General features: G+C 34.4%; 3 protein-coding genes across 4 annotated transcripts; all 3 read left to right on the plus strand.

Annotated features, from left to right (window-relative positions):
• The first annotated feature begins 3,023 nt into the window (after positions 1–3,023).
• Positions 3,024–7,500, plus strand: LOC115965389 (6,7-dimethyl-8-ribityllumazine synthase, chloroplastic-like). The gene is made up of 8 exons (XM_031084596.1): positions 3,024–3,299; positions 3,392–3,522; positions 3,629–3,724; positions 5,038–5,133; positions 5,275–5,353; positions 6,689–6,735; positions 6,835–6,894; positions 7,142–7,500. The coding sequence occupies exons 1-8, from the start codon at positions 3,125–3,127 to the stop codon at positions 7,178–7,180; spliced, it is 723 nt and encodes a 240-aa protein (XP_030940456.1). The 5' UTR covers positions 3,024–3,124; the 3' UTR covers positions 7,181–7,500.
• A 1,812-nt stretch (positions 7,501–9,312) lies between these two features.
• LOC115965833 (inactive glucose-1-phosphate adenylyltransferase small subunit 2, chloroplastic-like) lies at positions 9,313–12,539 on the plus strand. Of its 2 annotated transcripts, XM_031085129.1 has the most exons (9): positions 9,313–9,542; positions 9,747–10,037; positions 10,144–10,413; positions 10,513–10,677; positions 10,840–10,943; positions 11,063–11,174; positions 11,362–11,460; positions 11,641–11,763; positions 12,201–12,539. In XM_031085129.1, the coding sequence occupies exons 1-9, from the start codon at positions 9,357–9,359 to the stop codon at positions 12,315–12,317; spliced, it is 1,467 nt and encodes a 488-aa protein (XP_030940989.1). In that variant the 5' UTR covers positions 9,313–9,356; the 3' UTR covers positions 12,318–12,539. The 2 variants fall into 2 exon arrangements, with proteins under 2 accessions (XP_030940989.1, XP_030940988.1); XM_031085128.1 differs by having other exon boundaries at positions 10,144–10,677.
• A 2,195-nt stretch (positions 12,540–14,734) lies between these two features.
• LOC115965654 (RAP domain-containing protein, chloroplastic-like) lies at positions 14,735–21,215 on the plus strand. The gene is made up of 3 exons (XM_031084927.1): positions 14,735–16,851; positions 16,961–17,043; positions 20,702–21,215. Exons 1-3 carry the CDS (start codon positions 15,051–15,053, stop codon positions 20,792–20,794), a joined length of 1,977 nt encoding a protein of 658 aa, XP_030940787.1. The 5' UTR covers positions 14,735–15,050; the 3' UTR covers positions 20,795–21,215.
• Positions 21,216–22,347: the final 1,132 nt, after the last annotated feature.

A 22,347-nucleotide genomic window follows, 5' to 3' on the forward strand; every position in this document is an offset into this window, starting at 1 on the left:
ACCAAAGTAATGGTTGCTTTTAAAGTGTGATGAGTGCTCATTTAATATCTAATTTTGGTTGGCAGAGTGGTCATCAACTATTTATGCATTCTTCTTACTAATAGATCGTGATTTAAGTAGGTTTCTCAATGCCTCAATGGTATTAGGATGCTACGTGGAGATGAAATTAATTCATTTTTTGTCCCAAGTTTCTACAAGTATGTGTATATAAACATATAATCTATAATCAACAATCTAATCTAATTTAATCTAATATTATTTATAGTTAAGCCTAACCCTTTTTTTAGAGTTTTAATTTATAGTGTCCACTTCTGATGATAGCTCTTTATTATTATATCAAGACATCAATTAGTTTTTTGTATAAGTGAGGATTAAACCCCAGATTTCTTATATAACCATCAGAGATTTTACAAGTTGAACTAACTGGAACCCACATTAGTTAAGCCTAACCTAGTTTTAGTATTATGTTAGCTTCTTGTACGACATGTGATCAAATTTAAGATGTTTTGGACATGTCAAATATTACGCATCAATAATAAATGATAGTGAAAATAACTGAGGATATGTCATTAAATGCGCACCATCAATTCCACTAATTTTATATACCTCATTTACGTTATTTTGTGTCTAAATTAAGAAATATAAGTAAGACCTTAAAGGGTCATTAAAAAAGTAATTGGGCAAAAAACACCTACCAAAATTATATAATATATTCCGTCTCTTTGTTCACCTTATTATGGTATTTTGTACCTAAGTTGAGATACTTTTTTTGAGTAATAAGTTTTTTAGAGATCTATGTTGTTTAGAGATTTCCAAATGTGTCAAAATCTAAAAAAAAAAATAGGACATCTATGCTGTTTTGAGATTTCCAAATGTATCAAAATCAAAAATAGAGGCAATATTAATAAGAGTTTGAATTTGGTAAGAATGATGTGTATGTTTTACATCATCCAATAAGAAATTACCACATCGGTCTTTTACTTAAAACCTGAAATATAATGTTTATTTGAAATGTTATCCTATGTGATAAGATTTTTTTTTTTTTTTTGAGAAATAGTTACAATATATATGTGTATATATATATATATATATATATATATATATATATATTGTAACTTTCATTAAGAAGAAAATAAATGCATGGCACCTTGAACTAAAGTAGCCTCAAGCATACTAAGATTTTCCTTTATTTAAATTACATAGTTATCAATAGCCTTGGCATGTCGAGCCAAGATATGTGCTGCTTTGTTTCCCTATTGTTTTATGTGGCAGACTTGTACCGTTCTGAACTCCTACAGTTTTTTTTGGATCCCCTTAATAATGGGTGCAATAGTCGCTGATGGGTCACCGGCCCCTTGGACAGCTTTAGCTATACACTCTGTTTGTTTTAGTAATAAAGTTTTCTAGAAAATAGTTTATTTTCTAGAGAGCATTTTCTGGAAAACTATCTCATTTTTTGGTGTTTGGTAACAACCTTGAAAATAGTCTTAAAAACGTTTTCTAGTCTTTGGTATCCATAAGTTTTAAAACATTTCTTGCATAATTTAAAACATATATAATATGTGTATTGTGTAAACCCACCTAATGTAATCAATATAAATAAATAAATAAATAAATAAAAAACCAAGAATGAATTTGATTTTCAAACTAAAATTTTGACAACAGATAGAATCAAAATTAGCTGTCCAATTTTCATGATCTTAAATACTCATCTTGTTCATGTATATGAACATTATTTTTGATAAGTAATGTAAGAAATTTTATTAGAAAAAAACCAAGTACACTGGAAGTGTACTATAGTGGCACAAATCAAGAGCAAAATAACCATTATACCCATAGGTTCCATTTTAAATAGTTCAAAATGCCACATATGCCAAATAGTTTTACTGGTAAACTAATCTAGTACAAATAGTTTGATAAATACCAAAAAAAAATTTAGAACTATTAACGGATCTATGAGGAAAAAAAAAAAAAAAAAACTGATTTAAGAACAGTGTTATAGAGGGGAGAATAAATAGGGAGAAAAAAGAGAAGAGATGCAGATAGAGAGAGAAATATGTTAGAAGAGAAGAGGCCATAGGGGGTGATAGTGAGGGTGTGAGAAGAGAGAAAAAAACAAAGGGAAGAGAAGAAATGAGAGATTTTATTGTGAGAAAGGCTGAATGAGTGAAATAAAATATTATTTCCTGAGTCAGAAGAAGATAATATTTATAGGAGTTATGTGCCATGTGAGAAAGAGATTGTTTTCCAATTTTTTTTTTTTTGGAAAACAACCTATAGAAAATAAGCCATATTTTTATAAGAATTTTCGTTGACTAAAGATAATTTTCCGTTGACCAATTTTTTTTAATTTTTTTTTTATGTTACCAAACACTGAAAAACGTGGAAAACTATTTTTATAGAAGGTTTTTTAGCGAAACAAATAGAGTGATAATCTTATTCAAAACTACTGTCGTAGATCCCCACATCCCATGCAAAACCAACACCTTCCTCAAAAGCCTTAGCTTCTACATTTAGAGGGTCGAATAGGATATGTCTTTATTAGAGGATGTAAACTAAAGAGTTTACACCAAGTTCTTATCAAATTTAATTTATATTTTTTTATTATACAAGATAAAAATTATTCTCTAACCTAATCTAAGTGTATATTTGTGTGAAACTCCTTCTTAAAGACTTGAACCTCTCTCTTTGCTCTCTCACCTCTCACAAACACTTATACTCGTGGAGTAACCATCGCGCCAAGATGCGTAGTGATAATTTATATTTTGTGGAACATGCAATACACATCTTAAATGGCATAATGCACTAAACTTAATACCAAATCTGTTCCACAAATTTCAAATCAAAATATATGAATTATGTCATCAACATATATACGAATGTGCATATTTATAATTCCACTAATTTCTACCAAATGAGTAGTACATACTATTCCCAACCAAAATTGTCCCAAAACAACAACGTTGTACTAGACATGACAATGTATGCAAACCCAAAAAGCAAAATAACCATATCACTATCAGCATTCCATTTGTTTATTTATATTATGGTGATATAGATCTGCTCTGCTGTTCTTCTGAGTTGACTACTGATTTTTGTATTCTAGCTCAGACCAAAGTGTTTGATGAAAATGGCAGCGTCGTTTGCTTCCACCCATTGCTTTCTTCCTCTCTACCAATCGCGTCTTGCACCAACGCATCATCTTCAGAATAATACTACGAGTTCGAGTACTACCATCCCACTACACCTTAATCGCAACTCAAACTCAAAGCCTCTCTCCTTTTCTTCTTCGCATGCAGGTGAGGCTACCTTCTTCATTTCATTTCATTTCATTCATTCATTCCCTGATACCCACTATTTCACAGTTCTATATTTTTATCTTTTTGGTTAGGAAGGAATGGTTTTAATGCCGTTGTTGAGAGTGAGAGCAAGAAGGATCGGTTGTCGTCGTTTGCACAAACTGCTGCCGTGAGGAATCTGATGGGTTCTGTCACCAATACTCAAGCTCTTCGTATTGCTGTGGTCACTCTCCACTCTCCACTCACTCATGTCAAATTAATGTTACAAATTTTTGTTTGTTTGAAGGAAACATAATATATATAATAGAGAGTATTTTGATTATTTGAAGGTTGTGGCACGGTTTAATGAGATTATCACTAAGCGGCTGTTAGAGGGTGCTTTGTCTACTTTCAATCATTACTCCGTTCTGGAAGACAACATTGATGTATGTCATTTCTCATTTCATTTCTTCTCTTCTACCTGTGTAACCAACTTTTTTAATTGATAATCTCTTTGTGTCGATCCAATAATGTTGTTATTACTCGTTAGTTACTGCATTATCTGTGGAAAATTACCTTTCTATGTAAAGTCTTGTATTTCTGTGGCCAAATGTGGGATCTTTTTATATTAATACGGTCATATTTGTAATTCGATTCTGACTAAGCTGTTATGTTGTAAATGGGGTGTCAATATTTACCCTTTTTAGTAGCCAATGAGCTGAAGCTCAATTGATACCTTCTCCCCTTGTAAGTGTTAGGTGGAAGGTGAGGTTGTCTATCCAACAATTAAGACCCTTTGGGTACATGTATAACTTACCATTTTTTTTAAATGTACTCTAATTACTAGTTTTGATTATTGGTTATTTAGTTGATGAGTTCGTGTTGTGGTTTAGCCAGTCATTCTAGTTTATGTTCTGAAGTCAGCAGTTTTGATTGTAACTTGTATGGTGCTACTCTGTATGTGCAGCCTGGGGTCATGTTTGTAGTTGTCACTTTCTTGAAGTATTATTTTTGGACAAGTTTTATTTCTTTAATTTTTATAACTGGTTTATCTGAGAAAAAATTAAAGTCATCAAGGGGTTAATTTCCATGATATAATAGTTATTATTGTTGGCAAAATCCCCCCCCCCCCCCCCTTCCCCCTCCTTTTTCATAGATGAAAAACAAAGATCAACATAACAGTCACATTCTAGTTGTAACTGTTAATCTTTGTCAAGGAATATTTTGTTTTAAACCGTTTTGTTATATTAGTGACCCACACAATTTCATGCAAATGGGTAAGTACTTGTGCTTGTATGCAAACCTTTCAGTCATAGTCTATTTCAAATTCAAGGTTCTGAAGCATTGCTGATCATAATACTTTAATTCATTTTACTTTGTAAGCTGAATCTCTACTTGTGAGCTTAGCAACAGATGCAAAAGCATTTCCTTTTTGATGGTTTCAATCCTAAACACATGGATCATCTTTGCTCTTCCTAAAACCTAAAGTTAGATAACTTCTAAAGAAAAAAAAAAAAGTGAAAATCTCTTGTACCATATCTTAGCTTTGCACAATTTAGACTCATTTCATGATATTATTATTTGGGGACATTTCTCACCTAATTGATTACTTATGATCATTTTTTGTTTGCTTTGTATATAAATGCTTCAAAGCTTACAGGGATTTTATGCCCTGTGATTGTTAGCTTGGTCTACAGTTTTGACTTTGCAGGAGCAAACTTTGACAAGGCATGATTATTTTCTTCACTGTATCCATCAGGTTGTATGGGTTCCTGGTAGTTTCGAAATTGGTGTTGCTGCAGAAAGGCTAGGGAAGTCCCAAAAATATCATGCAATTTTATGTATTGGAGCTGTGGTATGATTTCTTTTCATTATACCAGTTAATATATTTTGATGAGATATAATATTTCTTCATGAGAGTATTCTTTAACTTGCTTTGTTGAGGACATGCTCGTAACTGGTGCCTAAATCTATGAACCATTTCTGTTGTGATTAGATTAGAGGTGACACATCCCACTATGATGTTGTTGTTAACTCAGCAGCATCTGGAGTACTTTCAGCAGGTTTAAATTCAGGTTGGTCTTTCCATTAGTTGATGAATTGATTTCATTTAATAGCCATACATGAAAATAAAATAACTATGATTCAATTATTGCATTCATCTTGCTTATAAATTATAGCAATATTTTGGAAATAGTGTGCTTGTTCTAATGAGCTCTTGCTCAAATGTTACTTCCCCCAACCATATGAATAGGATGGAGGGCTGTTTGAGACCCACAGGGTGCATATTATTTTTCATGTTGGAAATAGACTTTACATATAGAACCTTTTGTCTCTTTTGTCTACTTGAATATACAATACTGGGGTTGAAAATTTGTCTTTGTTTACTGTTAACATAGGAAAGAAAGAATTTGTTCTAAATGTTATATATATATATATATATATATATATATATTTATAAGGTTTATTTATGAAATAGGTTATGCAAGCTCACCATGATGAGCACTCCATAACCAAAAAGAATTACAAAACTTATGAACAAAAATGAAATGAATCTATGAAATCTATGAGTGTTACTATCTGTGAGACCCCACACAAAGGACTAATCAAACAAGGTGCAAATTAGCATAGCTTCTAGCTCGTTTTTTGATCCATCTTTAGCCTCAAATATGCAATTGTTCTAAATATTATTGTTGAGAAAAGATAGAAAATCTCCCTGGTGTGCCCCTAATCAAATTTACTTATCATCTAAAGACTGCAAAATCCTAATTGATTGGGTTGGCTGAGAAACAAATTTTCACTTCATTAGACTATTCTCTTTTAAAGTTATTCTATTGTGGAAGTTTATTTTACCTTTATAAAGTTTACTCTTTATATTTTTCTATTAAGAGTTAAATAACTTTGGAATGTGTCAGAAGCTCCCAACTTTGTATGACTTTTTAAAATTTCAAACATATGTATGTGCACATACTTTTGTTATGTTATTTAGATAAAAATATCTGTAGTCTAAACTCTAAAGTAAGTTGGTCAATTGAGTGTGATTGCAGTTGATTATTCACTTATTATTGCTGAAGGCAAGGTGTAACTATACATCAATTTTCTGTCTTTTTTCTATTTAGTATGTTGTTGAGCAACCTACACATCAATTAATGGGAATGCATATTAACAATTTGTTGAGAAAATATGCAGATTTGCTATTAAATCAATGGACTTGTCCCTACTGTCATTCTATTCCTGCTAATCTATTTAATGAGCTTATACTTCCCTTGACCAAGAGTCTTGTAGTTTAGTGGTGTAGCCTATTTATAAGGAGAATCAGGGTTCGAATCCCCCCTCCCCTATTGTTGTAACTACCTGATTATATTTGCCTCCTAACAATAGACTGAAGCATTACCTATTTGACTTTATAGGAGTTCCATGCATATTTGGTGTACTGACTTGCGATAACATGGACCAGGTAATTTGTTAAAACTTTCTATTGTGGTCTCCCCCCCTTTTTTTTGTGTTCACTAGATGAGATGGGATATTTAAATGTTGCCTTTTACAATTATTGTAGGCATTAAATCGTGCTGGCGGTAAATCTGGCAATAAGGGTTCTGAGACTGCTTTGACCGCTGTAAGTTGATGTTAAAGCTATCTTACAAGAGAATGAAAGGAAGTTGTGTTGTTGTGTTATGTCTAATTAATTGCTAATAATTTGATTTGTGGTATTATATTTTTTTTATCACTCATCTTTCTCTCTTGCTTTTCCCTTGCTTTGTTTCTTTATTACTCTAGGTCTATAAATGAAATTGTGTGATATTAGCTAACATGAAAATTATCAAAGTTTTCATGTTGATTAATTAATCTTGTTCCTCCTACAGATTGAGATGGCATCTTTGTTTGAGCACCATCTGAAGTAAGAGATATTTTAGCTGCCGTTGGACATCATCCATGTTGTGCCAGATTTTCTCTTTTTCTGTGGCTTGCAGATTCATCTGACAACTATCAGAATATCTTTATCTTGAGAATTCTCAGGAAATTCCAAACGGTCATCATATCATTCCAAAGAATAATGGGTTATTTGTTGATTGCTTTGCTTCTCCTTGAAAAAGTTTAGTGCTGAAGCTACGTAGACACAATAGGAGCAAGGTTCTTGAATATTGATGTGAAGAATGAGAATTGAGAAGTATCTTTGTACTATGCTCCCTTGTTGTTCTATATGATTGGACATTTTGAATAACATATGCTAGTGATTTTTTTTTTCAAGTGCAAAGTGCAAACCATTAAGCAACAATTCTCAGTAAAAAGCAAATGCATATTACCGTCCCACCTGGATGGTGTGGTGGCTAATGCTCTTTAATCCAATTTAACTACAAATATTGCAGATGTATTTGTGGTTTTCATCGATTATTTTGCTTGATGTCATAGTTAAACCATGGCATTTGCCTTTTGCATTTTTTTTTCCAAAGCCATTTTATGAGTTTCTGCTCATAAGCTTGGACAATGTTTCATGTGTCATTGGTGGGTCAAACTTGAATTGGTTTGGTTATAAAAGAATACCAAAAGTTGTACCAATATTGATGAGAACCGCAATTCGATTGTTTAATCATTTAAACCAAGAATCTAGATGATTAGATCAGTTTTACATACAGATCATTTGAGATTATTGTAATTTAGTTCCTTAGGACTTTTTCTTGTACTTCATAGGGCTTGGTAAAATGTTAAAGCTTGTAACTAGTATTTTCTTTGTGATCATGTAACTTACGTATCCTAAAAATAGATAATATAGATCAATAATAATGCATAATGCATTACCTTGGATCTAATTTGATGTTTAGAATATGAGGCTATGGCATGATAAAATAGACCATAAGATATATATGGTTATATACTATTCAAGTACGTAGACACTAGACACAATAAAGCTCAAAAGCTGGGGGACATTAATGCCTACCTTAAGATACTACTTAACTTACTTCCCAAATAACCAACATCAAAATCAAAAGTTACTTACAGGACAAAGGAAATCTTGCAGTTGCGGCTTTCTTTTCTGTCTCTCCTCCACAAAAGTATTTTGTTTGTGTACCTGTTCTACGAAGCATAAGATGTGGATCCCACACCACATACCTGTAACTGTAACTGTAACTGTAAAGATAATTTCGTAAAATTATATATATACATGTGTGTATACTGTTTATTGAAACCAATTTTATTTATTTATAATTGAATAATATGAGAGAGGAGAGTGGAGGTAAACAAGCTTTGAGACCCAAAAGCTAAGACAATAATGCCTACCTTCCTTCGACACTACTCTATTCCAATATTTGGTGACAGACCCTGACCTGACTAGTGTAGTGACTACTTCACTATTTATTTTGACCAAAATCCCCTTCTACTTTTAGGCTTCTACTCCTCAACCTCAACCCACACCAAAATGACCAAAGCCATTTTAGTATGACACAATCACGTGTTTCATGAGTAATAATGTTAATATTATTGACATTGTCTGATGTGATTAAAGCAATCTCTTTCACCTGGTTTCTAATACCCTAGTTTGTATTATTAGACGTGTGTGAGGGTAAAGTGGTCCATTCTAAGTGGCCTTTTATATGGAACTTGGTATTTTGTCTTCTAGTTCTAGGACATTTACTAATCATGATTCTCTTTACATATTCACGAACAAACTGAAGGAATTGCAAAAGTATAAAGAAAAAAAAAAAGCAATAAGAAGCTTAGAATCAAAGTTAAACATAACACAACTCAAAACAAAGATCTTCAACAAGATTTATGCTGGCCAAGGGACCAAAGCTTCATGTTTATGGATTTATTTATGCATGCTTATCTTTAAAAAGAAATGTTAATTAAGTACCACAGTATTCGGTCGGAAATTAGATCCTAGACACTAGACATGCATTGGAAGATTTCTCTGCAATAGCCATGAGGAAGAAGAAAGCAAAATATTCCCTTCTTATTCTCTCTATTAAATCTCAATTGAAGTAGAGAGGAGAGAAGAGGCACATAACTTTTGTTACAACAAAAGTTGCATATAATATCATAGATATCATAGCTTTCTATTGCTCTATCTTGTGAGTTGTGATGGTGATATTGCAGCTTTCTCTTCCCACCCCTGTAAATCCTCAAACAAATGGTGCCATTACTGGATTAACAAGAACATGTCAAAAACGCTCATCAAAGTTTCATTCTACTCTTCCTCCAAGATTGTTCATAACCAATTCACATGAATCTCAATACCCCTTTTCACTGTTCCATCCAGCTAATGAGGTGTCACTAAAAATCTTCGAATGATTTTCCTAATGTTCTTTTTTTTTTTTCATGCATAATCATATAAATTCATCATGACAATTGTTATTGTATTTGTTTTTCTAGGCATTATTTGTAATCTGTCTAACCCGTATTCCTTGGCACGGTTCTGGAAGAGTGGCACCAAGTATTTGTGATTTATATTTGTGATTTAATTGTTGTCAGGGTGTAGCAGCAATTGTGTTTGGAGATGGATCGGAGTCAAGGCTTTACCCGTTGACTAAAAGAAGATCGGAAGGGGCTATTCCTATAGCAGCAAATTACAGACTTGTTGATGCGGTTGTTAGCAACTGCATTAATAGTAACATAAACAAGATATATGCTCTTACACAATGCAACTCAACTTCTCTCAATTCTCACCTTTCCAGGGCTTATTCTGGATTAGGCCTTGGGAGAGAAGGCCTTGTCGAAGTAATTGCTGCTTATCAGAGCCCTGAATATGAAGGCTGGTTTCAGGTTTAAATGCATACATTTCTCTATTACAAAGATTTAACTTCATAATACATGTATGCATAAATTTATGTTTTTTTGGCTATTCATGATTCTATGAACTCAATGTTAGGGAGCTGCAGATGCTGTTAGAAGATGCTTGTGGGTAATGGAAGAGTATCCAGTGTCTGAGTTTCTGATCCTTCCTGGTCACCACCTCTACAAAATGGACTACCAGAAAATCATTGAGGCTCATCGAAACAGCAAGGCTGACATAACTATTGCAGCATTGGGGGCTTCGAGAGATCAAGACCCAGGTTTTGGCTTTCTGACCGTGAATTCTGAAAATCAAGTTCTAGAGTTTAGATTGAAGTCAGAGAGTAAGCCAATCAGTTTTGTTTCTGTAAGTTCTCTCCCTCTCTACTCAAGCTCTCCTATGTTTAAATTTTGGTTTTATAATCATTCCGGGAGTTTTATGAGGAGATTCAAATCTGAAATTCAGGAGGAAACCTCAAGAAAATGCAATGATATTGCTTATTGTTATTCAAGTATGGGAATATATCTCATTAACAAAGATACAGTAGTAAAGCTCCTAAGAGAACATTTTCCCAAGGCAAATGACTTTGCAAGTGAAGTAATACCAGGTGCAATATCCATAGGAATGAAGGTCAGACTTACCGTGCATGCCCTTCCTCTTTGTTTCTTTTCTTTCCAAATATGAAAGTGCTCTCTCTCATTTTTTTTCTTTTCCCATTCAAATATGTTGTAGCAATTGTTTCTCTTTATAGTTGCAATCAGTGATAAGATTCTCCTCCTTTGTGAGGTTTAGGTACAAGGTTTTATCTTTAATGAATATTGGGAGGACATGAGGAGCATTGAAGCATTCTACCAAGCAAATATGGAAAGCACAAAGAAAGCAAACATAGGATTTAAGTCAGTAACTTTAATACCGGGAAAGGCTGAAAGTATAATGGCAGTTCATCACTTTAGTGAATGTTTTGCCTAAATTGGACACCTCACCTACTAACACAAACTTCATCCTTTCATAGCAGTTTCTTTGATAAAGAGTCTCCTATGTACACTTTGCCAAGGTGTCTGCCTTCAACTCTTATAACTGATGCTGTCATAACAGATAGTGTCATCGGAGGTGGTTGCATTCTCAATGTAAGGAACTGCTTTATTTGCCTCTTTAAGTTTTGATAGTAAATTTTGATGGTAATCAATTACAAAGTATGAAACAATTACATATACATAAAACAAGGAAACATTCACATCATGCAAATGTTTTCTTAGTTGTAAAGGTTGTTTTACTCTGCTGTTTCTAATATATTTTTGACCTTTCTAAGAGTAGAGGTGCAAGATCAAAGGTACGGTAGTTGGTATGAGGGCAAAAATTCGAGAAGGGGCAGTAATCGAGGATTCAGTGATCATGGGTTCTGATGTCTATCAAGTAAGAGAGATCTAAATCATTTATACATAGATCACTTTGTAGATATTTTGGAGAGTTTAAAAGAACTCAAAAATGAAATGTTTTAGCTCTTTTTCCCATACCGACTTCAAGTAATTTCTTTCTAAATCCTCATTAATAAATAATAATCTAATTTATTGTGCAAGTGTATGTTCTCAACAGATGGAAGATATTCAGTGTGGCATGAACAAGAAGGGCATTGACATTCCTATAGGAATTGGGGAAGATACTCAAATACGGAAAGCCATTGTAGATAAGAATGCAAGAATTGGCAAAAATGTTTTGGTATGTAAAATACAAGAGATAGTCAATAGTTCTAAAGAGCAGATTGAATCAAGCTCATGAGCATTACTAACTTTCATTCTAAAGCTAATTAAACTGTCAAGAAATTTATTCATATTCTTAGAATGAACGCGATAAACAACTTCATTAATATATTATTTGTCATCCATTTACAGATTTTTCTTTAATATTTGCACTTGCATTGTTATCCCCAGCATGCGCGCATTGAACAATTAAGTATTTTAAGAGCAGAAGAGTGAAAGAGTTATCTGTTAAACATCTTTTGTGTTCATGGCTCTGTCTAGAAACTACCATACTAATTGTGCCTTTGTCCCTCCAACCTGCAATTGAATTTATGTGGTTCCTCTTTTTCACAATTCATTGTGCATCATGTGTTCTAAATTAGAGGCATTTCTTGTCCTACTATTGGTTTGATGCAGATTATTAACAAAGACAATGTCCAAGAAGGCAACAATGAAGTTAATGGCTTCATCATCAGTGGTGGAATTGTGGTCGTTCTTTGTAGTGCAGTGATCCCAGATGGCAGCATTGTATGAGAGTTATGAGTCAAACTTATTTTTTCCAATTTGATTCTTCACTCAAAAAAAAAAGAGAACAATGACCTGGTAGCTTAGGAGCAAATGTATATTGCATTGTTTACCAGAGGCATTGCCAACAACAAAGGAAGAGCTTAATGGCATTGCTCAGTTGTCCCATGAAAGAGAACCTAGGTCTGAATCACCCCTCCCCATTTATTGAAAAAAGAAAAGAAAGTCATAGTCATTCACATATTTTATTTTATGAAATTTGTAAATTTCACATTCCTTCATTGCTTCTGTAAATTTCACATGAGGAGAATCTGATTCAAATCCTCCTCCCCATATATTGTAAACAATAAAAAGAGAAAAGAAATTCATTGTCATTCACAGATTTTATTGTGTGTATTCCTTCATTGTTTCTCTATTGCATAAATCTGTTAAAATAATTCTTTTTTTTTCTTTTTTCTTTTTTTGTAAAAATAAAAGTCCTTTGGACCCATTAATCACATTTTTGTCAATGTTGATGCCTTCATTTAAAAATAGAGAAACAAATTGAGGAAAAAAAGAAAAAAAAATATTGTTGGGTTAAGATAGCTTGACCATAGTTAATTATTCAAATACCCAAGTTGATTAATTAAATTCAATTTACATGCAAAATGTGAAGGCATCAACAAATCACTAAAAATACTAAGTGCAGTGGAAAATAAATAAGATATGGTGATTTGTTGATAAATGGGGAAAATCTCACAAGGCAAAAACTCCATTGGGTGATTTTAAGGTCACCACTCCCAATAATCCACTAATCAACAATTAAGCGGTTACAAGTATAAGGAATCTTACTAACTATCTTGGCCTATCTGAATACCAACCTACAGTTGGACCTGTTGGATATATTTCAAAATTTTACTTTTGTGATTAAACAAAAAAGTAACAACATACATATCTAAATATAAGTAATAACACAAATAGATGTGATAGGCAAAAGCAAAAAATAAATACTAAGAAGAAATCTACAAATAATTAAAAACTTACAGACCAAATACATGAAAGATGAATGATTCAGATCAAGTCTTGTATTTGACATAATCTCCTTAAAGCAGATTTCGCCCCTCACACAATTTGTGGTGCTTTGAGACTTACGGACGTCTGCCTCCTAGGATAAAATGATCTACAGCATAGAGAAGAAGCATACAAGATCCGTGCTCTACGAACTACTCCATGTCTCTTTCTCTTTCTTTGACTCAAATGAATGCATAAAATATTTTATCTTTGTGAGAGTTTTTCTAAAAAAAATTTTATGAATGAGGGACTATGAAAATATACGTTACTGAACAAACACACTGTTTCAGAAAAAACTGCTGTATACAGACTTACTGACTTAAGAAATAAAATAATAAAATATTACTATTATTTGAACAAGAGGGCCCAGTCCACACATGCATAAAGCCTAACTCAATGTCCAACCCATGAGCATATAAACTCATACTCTCTATCATTTCCTATGTGGGACTCAATGATTCTCGCCACTTCAATTTCATGCTCAAGTGGATACATTAGGAGTCAATTTTTTATTCACTCCATACTATTTTTCCATCAGAACCTTTACTTCAATACCCAATTGGACTTGATCTTGTAGTAGTCTTCTTTCCTTTGATACACAAACCTCTAATTTGTGACTAACCCTTTGCATGAATCCCAAGTACGTGAGTAACGTGACTAACTCCACAACAATCCTTTGATTGTTGTAGTTGATTTGCATCAACTTCAGAGAGAAAAGCCATTAAGATCTTCAATGTTGATGCTAGAGAATTTACTTGGTTACAAAACCCAAATGCGTACAAGAAACGCAGCAAGGACTCTTTGGTTTGGTGAAATAGAGAAAACTTGGTTACAAAAATCTAGCCACATAAACAGAGTATTTCTCTCTCTAAAAAACCCTCTAATAGATGGTTTATGATGTCCTTTAAATTCCGGTTCAAACGGATCTTAATTCGGGTTTCAAATGAATAAGTTATGAGTTTTTTCGCGTTGTTGATTTTTGCTGATCCGTGAAGCTTGATCTATGGAGATGCTATTATCGAGACTTCTATTGAGAACAAAATCTCGATCTATCAAGCTGCTATCAAGGAGACAGTAAGTTTCAGCTTCTATCGAGTTGCTATCGAGACTTCTATTAAGGTACATGCTAAAAAAGTGTTGAAAATGTGTTTTTCTTGAACTTTTCTTGAGCAAACTCTGTGTCTTCAATTTGGTCTTCAATTACAACTTTAAGACACATCAAAACTTAATAAAAGATACATAATTTGGCATGATTGACAATACCAAAACACATGACCCTAACACATATCTCTAAAATAAATCGTAACAGACAAAAACGACACCGTTTACTTTGCAAACTACAGCATAGCCAATCTCTCTCTTTCTTCTCTTATCCGTTGTGTTGAGCCTTGAGAGAGCTTCAAATATCTGACTGTGATATCATTTCTTCTGCTCTGTTCTACGCTCCAACTATTTGCTATAAAACAACATCGAATTAAAGGGAAGAGCTTTGTGGGGATTTTGCTTTACTGCTTCCGTTTTCTCAACACTCTGAGTAATGGGTATGTTTCACTTTCTCAACTCCTTGTGATTTCTCTTCATGGGCAAGTAATTTGAATTGCTTGCTCACTGTTTGATAATTAGTTTCTTTAGTGTTTATCATTTTGCTTAGGAAAAAGAAGAAGAAAGATATAGGAATTAGGAAGAGAAACAATGGAAGGGTTGTTAAACACATTCCCTAACCAAACTTGCTTTAAACCCTTCCTTTTTTATCCTAAGATAGTTCATAAGCTTCCAATGTTAAAAGTAAGAACTGGCTTTTTTACTCGAAAACCTGAGCTGGATTTTGTGAGAAGAAATTGTATAAATTTAGGTAGAGATAGTCATGCTATTAGCTCAGTGAGTGTTGATGGTGGTGATGAAGAAAAAGAAAAAGAAAGTAGTATGGATTGGGAATTGGAGTTCCTCGGGGAGATTGATCCTTTGGATGTTAAACCTCCTAAGAAAAAGAAAAAACAAATTAAGTCTAGGCTGTTGGAAGATACCGATGGAATGGATTGGTGTGTGAGAGCAAGAAAGGTTGCCCTCAGATCAATTGAAGCAAGGGGGTTGAGTCATAAAATGGAGGATTTGGTTGCCGTCAAGAAGAAAAAGAAAAAGAAGAAGAAGAAATTGGTAAACAATGAGAAATTTGATAGGAAACTCAAGGAAGTTGAAGAAGATTTGGATTCTGATTCGGAGGATGACTTTGAATTGCAAGATATGGAAAATTTGGATGATATTGATGATCTAAAAAGGAAGGTCAGTATGATGGCGGGCGGGATGTTTGAAGAGAAGAAGGAGAAGGCAATGGAAGAACTTGTTCAGAGGTTGTCCCAATTTTCGGGGCCCACTGATCGTAGGAAAGAAATTAACTTGAACAAAGCTATTATAGAAGCACAGACTGCAGAGGAAGTGTTGGAGGTTACTGCTGACACAATCATGGCTGTTGGGAAAGGCTTAAGCCCCTCACCTCTCTCTCCTTTTAACATTGCTACTGCTCTTCATCGTATTGCTAAGAACATGGAGAAGGTTTCAATGACAGAAACACGCAGGCTGGCTTTTGCCCGTCAAAGAGAGATGTCTATGCTTGTGGGTATTGCAATGACGGCCTTACCAGAATGTTCAGCTCAAGGTATCTCAAATATATCATGGGCATTGTCCAAGATTGGAGGTGAGCTTCTTTATCTATCAGAAATGGATAGAGTTGCAGAGGTGGCCTTAACCAAAGTTTCAGAATTCAATTCTCAGAATGTTGCTAATGTTGCGGGTGCTTTTGCTTCAATGCAGCACTCTGCTTCTGAACTCTTTTCAGAATTGTCAAAAAGGGCATCGGATATAATTCACACTTTCCAGGAGCAGGAACTTGCTCAGGTCTTGTGGGCTTTTGCTTCTTTACATGAGCCTGTTGACCCTTTGCTTGAATCTTTAGATGGTGTCTTCAAGAATGCTAGCCAATTTAAATTCTGTGAAGATATTAGTTTGGACAGCAATAAAGATCTTGATTCTGATCAAGCTTCAAGATCTCCTGTCCTCAATTTCAATAGGGATCAACTTGGAAATATAGCTTGGTCTTATGCTGTTTTTGGACAAATGGAACGGAATTTCTTTTCTCATTTATGGAGAACCCTGAGCCACTTTGAGGAGCAAAGGATTTCGGAGCAGTATAGGGAGGATATCATGTTTGCTTCTCAAGTTCATCTTGTGAACCAATGCTTGAAGCTAGAGTACTCACATCTTCAATTATCTCTGAGGAGTGCTCTCGAGGACAAAATTTCTCATGCAAGAAAAACTAAGAGGTTTAATACGAAAACAACTTCATCATTTCAGAAGGAGGTAGTTCGTCTTCTCGTTAGCACTGGCCTCGATTGGGTCCTAGAATATGTTGTGGATGGGTATACTTTAGATGCAGTTTTGGTTGATAAGAAGGTTGCTTTGGAGATTGATGGGCCAACTCATTTCTCAAGGAATACTGGTGAGTATTGCCTACTTTTATAACAGTACAGCATGTCCTGTCTGCTGATATTTGAGTGAGTTATTTGAACAACTAATGATTTAGATTGCCATTAATCATATCTCTGCAGGGGCACCTTTAGGACATACCATGCTGAAACGCCGCTACATTACTGCTGCTGGTTGGAAGGTCTATTCATTGTCAAATCAAGAGGTGAATTTTCATGTTTTACATTTTCCTGAAATTTGATAATTCTTTGCTTTAGCAGACATCACTCAACTTGGTTTACATGGCATGATAAAACCATTTTGAAAATCATAAGAAGGCCTTGACCAAAAAGAAAAAGAATGGGGATAGAAGTTAACATCTTTAAGAGACTTTTTTGGCTCAGTTATATTTATGCCCTTGCTTAATAATCTGTTTGCAGTTATATAAAATTTTACCATATCAACATATGCATGTCACATGCACATGCAATGAAAGCATGGGTGTTTTTACTTATAGATCATAAACCTTGAGCACCCTATAGATAGAACAGCCCCTCATCTCCAATCAAGATGATCTTTTGTATGCATGAAAGCAGTGGGAAGAAGTAATCAACAGTGTCTGGCAATATTTATAGTCCCACAAAAGTTATGGATTGTGTTTCTAACAAATCTTACACCATGTCTAATTAGGCACTCACTTTATATATGTACAGATGCACATGTGTGTGTTTGTTTGTATGGATATACAAAGAAGAAGATTATCTTCAAATAAATGGTAAATATAATTTAATCATCATTTATGCATGTAGTGTGATATTATTTGGGTTACGCTAGACCCTTTTCTTTTCACCTTTGAGCACCACGTCAACACAACATGACATGAGTAGATAGATACGGCCGTCAAACAATTCAAAATGGCGGGTGTTATTCAGAAACAAACAAACATGACAATTGGACATATATGTGATCACCAAACACCCATAGCTAAGTCCATTTTTCATAGAAAAGTTTTATACCTATATTTGGTGTCCCTTATGTCATGCTTTGTTAACTAATCTTTTACACAATTAATTTCAAGCCTAGAGAAGGGAGAGTTGAGTAGATTGATGGTAAGTGAATGTTCAAATAGTGTGTAAAACACATTGAATGTTTAGACCCCCAAATTACAAATTACCAATTCAAGCTTATTATCAAACAATGTATGTGTGGAATATGAAAATAAGATAAAACAGAATTGATAAAACAATCTAAACTAGAAAAAATCACAACCACAGTAGAAATTAAATGACAAAGATTAAGTGAAGAGAGATGCAAACACAAAGAAAATACAATGGTGTTATCGAAGAGGAAACCGAAGTTCTCGGCGTAAAACCTCTCCGCTGCCTTCCAAGCGGTCAATAATCCACTAGAGAATAAAGTTGGAATACATGAACAGCAGAAGACCCTCCAAACCTAATCTACCCAGTGTACCTAAACCCTCCAAACTTCTTACTTCAATGAGGTTACATCGAACCTTTGTCTTCTCTAACTTACCAGATCCCATTATAGCCCATAGCATCAACCAATATCAATTGGTCATTTCCTAACTGTTTTCCAAGCACCAAAGCCTCCTCACAGATATAAGTATGATGAGAAAAAGTTTTGGCTAATGTACCTCTCAAGGATGTATCAATGGAGAAGTTCAGAGTAGAGGAATTTGGAGAATCAAAGGATGAAGATTGTGGATGATTCAATCTTGTTTTTCTCTAGGGTTTATCTCTCAAAATTCTCTCTGGAAACTCTTGACATTTCGTGGGTATAAGGGGTATTTATACTAGTGTGTGTTTGGAATGCGAAAAGTCAGTTTTTCCCAAACAAAGTAGACTGGCGATTTGGCCTCGCGACTGGACTAAGTCGTGAGTTCAAGTCGCGAGCTAATTGCTTGACCAGCCTGGGACTTTTGTCCTATAGTGCAACAGCTGGCGTGACTCTTTAGCTCCTCTGCATGCTTCACTCGTGTGCATCCTTTGGTGACTTGCAAGTTGCGAGATCCAGTCGTGAGTCCCTTGTTGAGTGCACAATTTTGAGCTATTCTTCACACTCTCTCACACACTACCCTTACATGATTCCCACCTAAATACAGAATTTCTAAATGCTGAATTACAAGCAAATTTGGCATGGAATAAAGCCAACAAAATAGTTGATTAAATTCAACCTTACAGTTAGTAAAACAACCTAGTCACCAATGGATGAATATAGATCCTTAGTTGAAGGTAAGGCTTAGTTGAGTTCAGTATAATATCCCTTTTATCAATTGAGCCATCTTATCTAGAATTTTTTTTTTTTTTTTTTGGGGTGGATAAATAAAGAATTTTTATTGAGACCAAAAAAGAAAGTCAAAACTCCAAGTATACAGGATGCATAGAACTGTGGACAATACGATCAAGCACGCAAATTAAAATGATCTCTCAAATAACAAACTGAACATAGTTTATAACTTCCCACAACTGTCATCCAATCCAATATAGTTTAAAAGAAAAGTAATTTAAGATCTGGCAAGGTGCTCTCAAAATCCTCAAAGCTTCAGTCATTTCTCTTTCTACAAAGACACCACATCAAACAATGAGGAGCAACCATCAAAATAACACCATTTCAATGATGACCAAACCTCCCTTGCCAACAAGCTAGTAAATCAACAACTGTCTTTGGCATCAGCCAATAAACTCCAAACAATCTGAACACCACAGACTTCTTATCTAGACTTCTTGTTTATTTATTTTTCTAGTTGAATAGGCACTTTGATAAAACAGTATTGTATTAATGGGAAAACATTAGAGTAGCATATTTTTGTGGATGAAAATATGAACACAGTTTCCCTAGAGTAAAGAAGTTGTATATCTGGAACCAACGTCCCTTGTTGAAGATCTTACTTCTATAGCAAAGTCCAACCCCCTAAAATACATACATACAGTGCCTTACGCTCAACCACCAGACTGCATTAGAAATATAGGATTGAGTGAATATTCTTCCAGACCCTAAAGTTGAGTTGGAACAAGACAATTTCTTTTTTTCTTTTTTTCTTTTTTCAAAATTCTATATTTTGATTTCCACTCACATATATAATTCTCATATTAAAATATGAAAGCATTTCCCAGTATCACTTTAGACATCTTGTTCATAGTCATTATTAGTAAAGACACCTATAACCTATGTACATATTGCATAACCAAGTGAAAATGGGCATATTATTAGGGACTCATTTAGATCTCTATTTGGTAGTTGCTTATTATTGGGTGACCTGCCATGCATATTTGTGGCCAGCTATTCTAGAACAGGAAGTCTACTCAATGGAAAAAATTCTTCAATCTTAGTACACCAAATATTAGCTTGGTTTTGTCATCACTGCATTTTTGTTATTGCTTTTGTTCCCAAATTTGTCAAACAATACAGTATTCACTAAAGTGATTTGGGCACAAAAATTGCCCACATTAGAGGCTGTATGCGTTGATTGAGATATCTTTGGTCCTGCATAAGAGAGAGGGCTGCTTGATTTGGACATGAGCAACTACTATGTGTTACATATCTTCAAATATTTGTTGAGCTGGGCACAAATTTAGCCCATACAATTTTTAAATTGCCTCATAAACATGTTGATTCTGAGTTATGACTATCTCATGGGAACAAAACATGACTTTGTAATGTCTTTATATTGAATTGTGGATTATTATCAATGGCATACCATTTCTTACATGTTCTGGACAAGGTAATTGAAGTCCTGATGAAGTATTATGGTCCATCTGTTTGTTTGTTTTTGTTTCCCCTCCCTCTTTTGTTTTTGTTATTTGTTTGTTTCTTCCCAATTTAAATCAACTGATAAAATGGCTTTCTTGGTCTATTTTTTCTAGTGGGATGAACTTCAAGGCAGCTCCGAGCAACTAGACTACCTAAGAGAAATCCTCAAAGACCACCTAGGAGGAAGCAACAGCAACATTGCATGATCAGAGAGAGTTGAAGATTGTCAATTGAGAGTTATTGAAATTTTGGTGGAATTGTATTCATGACCCGAAGAAAGAAAGGAAAAGGCAGATATGTATCTTTGAGTGGAGTAGAATCAAAGTTCCTCGTATAAATTAAAATGTATTAGTGAAATACATATTTGTAGATAATTTCCATGCTTGTGGATGGCATGAGTTACACATCAACAACCAAGTGTTCATTATAGTCTGCACTATGGGCAAGAAGCAAAAGCAGTATGGTTATTTGACAGAACCTTGATAGGTCTTCAGTAAGACCCAAGAGTTTGGGTTTTGGGTCCACTCCATCTTCATGGCCCAGTGGGGGCATATGGGCCTTCCATTGCGACCCATCTCTTTCACATGGTATACGTCCACTGCTCAGAGATGGATTCTAGGAGACTTTTTAACATTCAATTTTCCTTCTATATTAGCAATTTGTTTACTCTTTTACTTTTAAGTAGGGAATCAAAAAAAAAAAAAAAAAAAGACTTTAAATATTCGAAAGGATCCTGTTTAGAAACACCTTCAATGTTGATTGACAAAATTTGGTATAATGTCTTTATCGATTAAAAACCTGTACTTCCGGTTCATCCATTGAAGTGTGTTGCATTGAAGAACTTTGCGCCAATTATCTACATCAATCTAGAATTGCTCTAGGAATTCAGTCACAATGATATGAAATTTGTGCAACCGTTAGCTGCGTTGATAGGAGATCCGTGCTAAGCTAAAAGATAAGTCAGGGATTATCTCACTAGGAAAGTATTATTCTCACTATTTGAACCATGTTGAATCAAATTTAGTCGACCCTATTGAGATGTTATATTGTGTATCCGGCGTATATGTCATATCCCTCACAGCAGGTGGGTCCCACGGCATATATGCCGTCTCCCTCACAGTAAGATATAATATTTCGACCTCATCAATTGTTTAGAGAAGTGTTGGGAAAGCCATTAATGCAAATCATATTTTAGGCAATGTCTAACACTCCAATTGGCTCTCCTTTTTATGGTTGTGCATGGATCATTTTGGTGGTCAACTTGATTATCTTGTTATATTTCCTAGACACCAAATCTCGTGACTTCAAATTAATTTCCATTCGGATTTTGTTATATTTCCTAGACACCAAATCTCGTGACTTCAAATTAATTTCCATTCGGATTTGGTTCCTAACCATCGATCTTGACTCTAGTCCCTCCATTTTTAATATGCGAATTAGTTATACATAAGAAATGAACATGTAATTAGTTTTAGAGTAAACATTCGGTCAGGCTGTGGCGTAAAACCAGTGTTTTACGCCAGTCAATAGGAAACTGCCACGTCATCTTTTTTAAAAATTTATTATTTTAATAAAAATATCTCATCATTTTCTCTCTCTTCACGGTCACTCTCTCGGTCTCTCCCTCTCTCTCTCTTCTCTCACTTCTTCCTTTTCTCTTCTTTCTCTCTCATTCTCACTTTTTCCTTTTCTCTACCGTTTGTCTCCACCGCCACCACCTTGAAGGAAACCCAGTCATGGATCGTTGTTGACTGGATTT

The sequence above is a fragment of the Quercus lobata genome, chromosome 10 (genome assembly GCF_001633185.2).
Source record: "Quercus lobata isolate SW786 chromosome 10, ValleyOak3.0 Primary Assembly, whole genome shotgun sequence".
NCBI classification, from domain to species: Eukaryota; Viridiplantae; Streptophyta; class Magnoliopsida; order Fagales; family Fagaceae; genus Quercus; species Quercus lobata.

What these genes read in the sequence shown, in the direction of transcription:
- LOC115965389 (XM_031084596.1), top strand. Translation starts at nt 3,125, where the DNA reads ATGAAAATGGCAGCGTCGTTTGCTTCCACCCATTGCTTTCTTCCTCTC. An exon ending in CTTTTCTTCTTCGCATGCAG is followed by an intron (nt 3,300 to 3,391) that starts GTGAGGCTACCT and finishes CTTTTTGGTTAG; the next exon opens with GAAGGAATGGTTTTAATGCC. An exon ending in AAGCTCTTCGTATTGCTGTG is followed by an intron (nt 3,523 to 3,628) that starts GTCACTCTCCAC and finishes GATTATTTGAAG; the next exon opens with GTTGTGGCACGGTTTAATGA.
- LOC115965833 (XM_031085128.1), top strand. Translation starts at nt 9,357, where the DNA reads ATGGTGATATTGCAGCTTTCTCTTCCCACCCCTGTAAATCCTCAAACA. An exon ending in TGTTCCATCCAGCTAATGAG is followed by an intron (nt 9,543 to 9,746) that starts GTGTCACTAAAA and finishes AATTGTTGTCAG; the next exon opens with GGTGTAGCAGCAATTGTGTT. An exon ending in GAGGTGGTTGCATTCTCAAT is followed by an intron (nt 11,175 to 11,361) that starts GTAAGGAACTGC and finishes TTCTAAGAGTAG; the next exon opens with AGGTGCAAGATCAAAGGTAC.
- LOC115965654 (XM_031084927.1), top strand. Translation starts at nt 15,051, where the DNA reads ATGGAAGGGTTGTTAAACACATTCCCTAACCAAACTTGCTTTAAACCC. An exon ending in TCATTTCTCAAGGAATACTG is followed by an intron (nt 16,852 to 16,960) that starts GTGAGTATTGCC and finishes ATATCTCTGCAG; the next exon opens with GGGCACCTTTAGGACATACC. An exon ending in ATTCATTGTCAAATCAAGAG is followed by an intron (nt 17,044 to 20,701) that starts GTGAATTTTCAT and finishes TATTTTTTCTAG; the next exon opens with TGGGATGAACTTCAAGGCAG.